General features: G+C 39.1%; 1 protein-coding gene across 1 annotated transcript; it reads left to right on the top strand.

Moving 5' to 3' along the window:
• Positions 1 to 1,860: 1,860 nt before the first annotated feature.
• On the top strand, positions 1,861 to 7,253 carry LOC115149581 (zinc finger protein 180-like; the record flags this gene model as incomplete). The annotated part of the gene is made up of 2 exons (XM_029692536.1): positions 1,861 to 2,567; positions 7,241 to 7,253. Coding segments are annotated over 2 exons (720 nt in total), but the record flags the coding sequence as incomplete, so codon positions are not given.
• Between the last annotated feature and the right edge of the window lie 203 nt (positions 7,254 to 7,456).

Here is a 7,456-nt window from a genome sequence, read left to right on the forward strand (position 1 = left end):
TCTGGTGCCAGTTAGGATTTTCATATGCACATTTTCATGGAAGATTTTAAAATCATTGTCTGTGATTAATCTACATTCTATCTAAATCTAAAAGAAAATTATACAAATCTAAAAGGAATTTTTACTGCCATTGCCAACTATGTAAAAATAGCCGACATAAAGCCAACAAATAAAAACATTGCAGCCTGCAGGTAGAAAATATCCTACAAAATCACATTTGCTGCACATGGCCTGTCTACAACGAACTTGAAACATATCAACTATCAACTGGGTCCTCCTAAACTTGTGATAGCAGCTTGCAACATTGTATAAAATATTCTCGGCCCTCAGTTTCCTAGCCAGTGAGTTCTGGACAGACACAGCTGTAGGCTAGTTGTTCAAAGGATAAGAAGTAATCAGGTATTTTATGACATTTCCACTGGATCAGAGCATTACACTTTTCCCTTTAATGCTGAGTGGTTATCGAAAGGGTGAGAGCTGAAAATATATTTTTTAAATACTTTGAGGAACTATTCTCATTTGCAATTGATTTTGATTAGACTTTGTTTACTTGCTTTTTGATGTGAAGAAAAAAATTACTGTTATTGTTTGTTAAACACTTAGTGTACAAACCCTCATTGTCAGGCTGATGGAAAAGCTAGCCAAGGAGCATTTTACTGGTTGAAGTGTTTTTTAAGTATAAAGCAGTTGATTTGCCACAATAACACAAACATATTAAGCAGGAGATTCAAATGAGCCTTACAATTATAATCCAAAAGTAATGTGAAATGCACTTATAAGCAACCTGGAGGCTATTTTTGCTGTCAGTCTATGAGAACTCCCCTGAGTTTTCCCCCACGGTGGTGAATTAGTGAATAGACACAGAGCTTAATGTGAGTTTCCTTGAGTAGCACTCCTGATCTTGTGCTAAAATCTTTGCTCATCATTTTTGCTCCATGCAGATAAACTACATCCATAACTAGTGGTTTCCTCATTACCAGATATACTACATCCATAACTAGTGGTTTCCTCATTACCAGATATACTACATCCATAACTAGTTGTTTCCTCATTAGCAGATATACTACATCCATAACTAGTGGTTTCCTCATTACCAGATATACTACATCCATAACTAGTGGTTTCCTCATTACCAGATATACTACATCCATAACTAGTGGTTCCCTCATTACCAGATATACTACATCCATAACTAGTTGTTTCCTCATTAGCAGATATACTACATCCATAACTAGTGGTTTCCTCATTACCAGATATACTACATCCATAACTATCTGTTTCCTCATTAGCAGGGATGAGTTTCTGCAACCAAATTGTGTCCTTTGCCCTCGTGCCGCAATTTTAGCAAACACAGAAAGGGGCCTATATTGGAGACCAAAGTCGTCTGGCACATTGCTTAGGGTTTCAACAACTTTAATAATTTCTTTGTAGCCTACAATCATAATCGGTTTTACTACTAATGTGAAAACAAGACAAAATATGACTATTCTTGCTCATTTTAAGACAATTGTTAAATCATTTTAACATTCATTACAGATGTCAATTATTGTCCAACATCATGGCTACGCTGTTGGCATCACCTTTTACAGTGGATTACCGCTGTTTGGGGCCTTTAATCATCTGTCTGACTTTGTTGTTCACACAGGAGAGATACGTGACTATCGTGGATCCTTTGGGGAGCCTCAACAACCTCATGATGCTGACGAGACAGAGAAGAGTCTCTCCAGATCAGAACTCCTCAAGAAACACCAGCAGAGACCCACAGGGAAGAAAACTCACTGCTGCTCTGACTGTGGGAAGAGATTCACCTCCTCATCAGGCATTAAAATTCATCAGAGAATCCACACAGAAGAGAAACCTTATAGCTGTGATCAATGTGGGATGAGTTTTGTTACATCTAGCATTCTGACAGGACACCAGAGAATCCACACAGGAGAGAAACCTTTTAGCTGTACTCAATGTGGGAAGAGTTTTACTCAGCAAAGCACCATGATATCACACCAGAGAACACACACAGGCGAGAAACCCTATAGCTGTGATCAATGTGGGAAGATTTTTACTACGTCTACAATTCTGATTCGACACCAGAGAACACACTCGGGAGAGAAACCTTATAGCTGTGGTCAATGTGGGAAGAGTTTTACTCAGCTAAGCACCATGATATCACACCAGAGAACACACACAGGCGAGAAACCCTATAGCTGTGATCAATGTGGGGATATTTTTACTATGTCTAGCAGTCTGACTCGACACCAGAGAACACACACAGGAGAGAAACCTTATAGCTGTAATCAATGTGGGAAGAGTTTTGTTTCATCTGGCGATCTGAAAGTACACCAGAGAACACACACAGGAGAGAAACCTTATAGCTGTGATCAATGTGGGAAGAGTTTTACTCAGCAAAGCACCATGATATCACACCAGAGGACACACACAGGTGAGAAACCCTTTAGCTGTGATCAATGTGGGAATATTTTTACTAGGTCTAGCAGTCTGACTCGACACCAGAGAACACACACAGGAGAGATATCTTATAGCTGTAATCAATGTGGGAAGAGTTTTGTTTCATCTGGCGATCTGACAATACACCAGAGAATACACACAAGAGAAATCTTATAGCTGTGGTCAATGTGGGAAGGGTTTTACTCAGCTAAGCAACATAGCACACCAGAGAACATACACAGGCGAGAAATCTTATAGCTGTACTCAATGTGGGAATAGTTTTAGTCATTCAACCAGCCTGATATCACACCAGAGAATACACACAGGAGAGAAATCCTATAGCTGTGATTAATGGGGGATTTTTTTTTTTACATCTAGCCATCTGAAGAGACACCAGAGAACGCACACAGCAGAGAAACCTTATTGCTGTACTCAATGTGGGAAATGTTTTGTTCAATCTGGCGATCTGACAGTACACCAGAGAACATACACAGGAGATAAGTATTTTAGCTGTGATCAATGTGGGAAAAGTTTTACTCAGTCAAACAGCCTGGTACAACACAGAGAACACACACATGAGAGAAGCCTCTTAGCTGTGACCAGAGAGAATCTGATAAAAGACATCTGATTAAACATCAGAAAATACATGAAGGAGTTGTTTCATGATATCAATGAATTAATGTCACAATGTAGAATGTTTTAACATTGTAGTAGGAGTATTTTAATTATGTCACAATGTAGAATGTTTTAACATTGTAGAAGGAGTATTTTAATGATGTCACAATGTAGAACCCTAAACGTTTGTCCCCTGTTCTATTGATTTCAACATGATATGGATATTAGCCTCAGGGGGAAAATCCAGGCTCTGAAATGGAAGTGTACTATTTATGAGATTTAACAAAAAGTGACTAACAAAAAAAGAGTTGTGTTACACTTACCACGTTGGTGACCCACTTGAATCAAAATGCAACACTTCAAATGTAGCTAGCTGTTTTCTACAAGTTGTACTCTAACCAGGGATGTTTACATTATTCCCAGATTCGGTGTGGTTTTTGAGCTGTTAGTTTTAACAGGATGTGCAACCTCATCTCGGCACAATTGATTTGAACATGATATCGATGAGTGATGACAAATAAGTGTTGTGTTCCTTTGTTTAGCGACCCCTACATTTAAATGCATCACTCCAAAATGTAGCTGACTGTCTTCTGCAGGTTGTCCTCTAACCAGTGAAGTAACAGATATCTCCCATTTCCATGTGTTTTTTTAGTTGTGTTAGTTTCAACAGCTCGTACAACCTGATTTCCCCCCTAATCGATATCAGTGATTTATTGCTACTTGTCAAAACAACAGCATTTTTGGTGCTTGTGCAATTTACAAGGTGCTTGTTTTAAAAAACGTATGTAATAAGATTATTGTGGCAGATGTTTGTGGCTCAGTTGGTATAGCATGGTGTTTGCAACGCCAGGGTTGTGGGTTCGATTCCCACGGGGGCCAGTATGAAAAAAAAATGAAAAAAAATGAATGAAATGTATGCATTCACTACTGTAAGTCGCTCTGGATAAGAGCGTCTGCTAAATGACTAAAATGTAATTGTAAAATGTAGATAGTCCATTTTATGTTTAGGTTTTCAATATATCACAAACTGTTTCTGCATATTGGTTATTGATTTACACAAGTTAAAACTGTGTTTTGACATTGGGGCTATCCCACCTAGCAAAATGTCATTGAAAAGATGTTGAAAATATGACTATGCAATCAAATATTTCATATTTACATTTCATGTAACCAACTGACAATTTTTGGTACAATTATATTGACATTGTTGCCCTGCTTTTAGAATATCAGGGTTCATTCTCAGATGTGCCAACCCAAATGTACTAGAGCATGACATTGGGGACTGGACCCCGATCCAACAACATGCCTATCTAGTGAACCCTGAAAGAGAGAGAAGCTCTGCAGTGAGGTGGAAAGTTACTACGGATATTGCAGGAGTTTCCTCTTGAAATCAGACATGTCCGTGGTAAGGACAACTTGGTTGCTGATTGTCCCAAGGCTGGGCAGTCAAAAAGATTTGTGTTTTGCGTTTAGCCAGTGCTTTACCATGGATCACAATTTATTTTGACTGCATGTTTTTCCGTATTGGAGATGAGTTTTGTTTGGGCTCGTTCCAAGGGGGAAAAATATAAGGTTCTAGAAATGTTTTTTCTTGTTTTTAATTGTTGACAGCCAGTAGACACCATGTTTATATTGGTGAAGGTGAAGCATTGAAGTTGATTATAGTGTGAAATGGAAGTTGTTTTCTGTTGGTGGTGAGCAAACTAGTCCAACAAAAATATAGGATATATTTGTTGTCATAAGGGGGAAGGTGTTACAGGCTTTGGTTTTTCCATTTATGTTTTGAGGTTGGACTTTACCACGTGGGAAAGGGGGATACCTAGTCAGTTGTACAACTGAATGCATTCAACTGAAATGTGTCTTGGGTGCACTGATTGGTGTCACCTCGTTAGTCAGTATGTGTTACACCTGTGCTGGCTTGTCCATCTCGTTAGTGGGAAGGTGTTTCACCTGAGCTGGTCCAGGTTCTATTTAAGAGTGTCTGGCCCAGTGCTCCAGTTGTCTTGATACACGTGGAGAGTCAACACCTTTAGTTGCGCCACATTTTTGGTTTACTTCCTGTCTTTAAGTTTGGTGTGGGTTTTTCTTTTGTTTTCCTCTTCTTGGGCAGATTTAGTGGGTCTCATGGTGGGTGTCTTTTAGCTCCCAGTTGTTGTTACTAGTCAACTTTCAGTGGACACTGTGAGAGCAAAATTGCAAGATTATGATATTATACTTGTATTGCATCAAACGGTGGTTTTATGCAACAGAATAGAGGGTTCTTATAACTATTGTGTCGGTGTGTTCTACTGAGGATGGGCCTCTGGGAGAAAACACTGACAGGAGATTTACAATGTCTTTTGGGTGATAAAATATAGAGACCGCATTCCAGAGCATGAGTTAATGTTTCTGTTCTGTGTGGTACCAGGGAGAGATGACCCCAGGGCCAGACCCTGGTCTCTACACAAAGAGTACTGTTTTTACAGCAGATACTGTCTGCTGAGAATTATAAGTATCTTTCATACAAATCTTAACCTTGTGACCTGTTCTATACATCTGTTGTTCGTCATGTAGGTTGAAAGGGGTGTATCTTGGCTGTAAAATACCTTTGTACTTTTGTCTCGTGGCTCTCAACGAATCATCTGGGGGTGATTCATCTCTCAATGAATCATCTGGGGGTGATTCATCTCTCAATGAATCATCTGGGGGTGATTCATCTCTCAACGAATCATCTGGGGGTGATTCATCTCTCAACGAATCATCTGGGGGTGATTCATCTCTCACTGAATCATCTGGGGGTGATTCGTCGACCAGCCATCATTATCGTAGAGCACCCAATTGATTCACTTTATATTTGTCTGTTGTATTGACCTGCTCCCTTAATAAGTGAATAAAGGTTTAGTTTAAGAATAACTCTGACTTGTGTGATAAGTTTCTCTTCTCATTTGATATTAAAGAAATTAACAACCACATTTGGGGATGTGAATCTAGACTTGGTGACCGCTCCTGGTGACCTGGGTAAATGGTGCACGAGGGATCCCTCTAACTTGGGATCTCAGGGAGACCACACTTCGGGAGCGGAGCAGATGGACCCACATTGGATCTGAGAGGCAGCGAGCGGATACCACATCTTGAATGTAGTTTAAAAATAAAGAATGAGGTGAGCGAAACAAGTGGAATTTTTAGAAAAGCCTCGTAGACTCAGTGTGTATTCCTGTGTGAGGGGGGGGCACATTGGAGGTGTAAACAGGGCCGAGGCAGCTATCTGTGAGCTGTATGAAATCTAGAATCTGTGTTTACTAGTTAAGACCATCTATGATATAGTATAAGATAGTAAGGTGCCCCTGTAATTGTTTTAAACATGTAATTATTTTAAATCTGCAATTGTTTTAAACCTGTACCCCATTTTAGAAGTATTGAAAGATGTAAATGTATGAGTTAGATTATCCTAGGAACTAACCATTAGAAATGTGAAAATACTCCTGCAGGTTAAAATATTGTTGAAAAACAACTAATTGATTAGGTATGTTTGGGAATAGCATTGTGTGACTGTGATATGAGAGTTGTGTGACTGTGATATGAGAGTTGTGTGACTGGAAATGAGTCTTAATCTGTCGTCTGGATAGTAACATATAGAAATATGCTTAATCAGATGATTGTAATGTGGATAATAAGCGGGATGATATTTTAGAAAGCAGCAGAAGGTCTATAGTTCCTGGGAGGCTTGATTTTGCCGTGGTCTCAGGGAGGTTAGAGAACCGTTGAGGATCCCATGGTCATTGTCCGGGAAAAAAAAAGTTTATTTTTTTGTTCTGCTGTGAGTATGTTTGGAGAGCTGCTTCGTAGCTATGGAGAGTCCTTGAAAAAGCAAATGGAATGGTTGTCGTGAGTACCTGAGAATTTCTTACGTTTTATATGGATTCTGTGAATATATGATGAATTGTATGTGTGTAGAATCGATTACTAGAGATTTGATAAAGTAATATTGGGAATATAATTAGATACAATTTAAACAACCCATATGTAGACGAACAAAAGTTGAGTTGGTATCTTTAATGGATCATTTGATAAAGATGAGGTTTAAGCATTATTAAACAGTCTACAAAGTCTGAAACTGATGGGAGTGTGTCCACTTTAGGTTAGGTTACTGTAAGGATGAAACTATAAAACGCTTTTTGGACTTATGAAACTATTCTCCTTCCAGGTACTACATTTGAAATAAAACTGCCCTTAAGGCCTGGGGAGGTTGTTCCCAGTATGAGAGGAGTTGCTAGATTTATTGAATAAACCTTTTTCCATAAAGTTAGAGTGAACCAAGGTGGCTGACTATCTGTTGATGTTGAAGAAGTGTCCCGTCCACTAGATTATACGTCACAGTGGCAGAATCACCTGAAAGACGCACATCGCCATCTGCTGACTG

Source organism: Salmo trutta, chromosome 15 (genome assembly GCF_901001165.1).
Source record: "Salmo trutta chromosome 15, fSalTru1.1, whole genome shotgun sequence".
Taxonomy (NCBI): Eukaryota; Metazoa; Chordata; class Actinopteri; order Salmoniformes; family Salmonidae; genus Salmo; species Salmo trutta.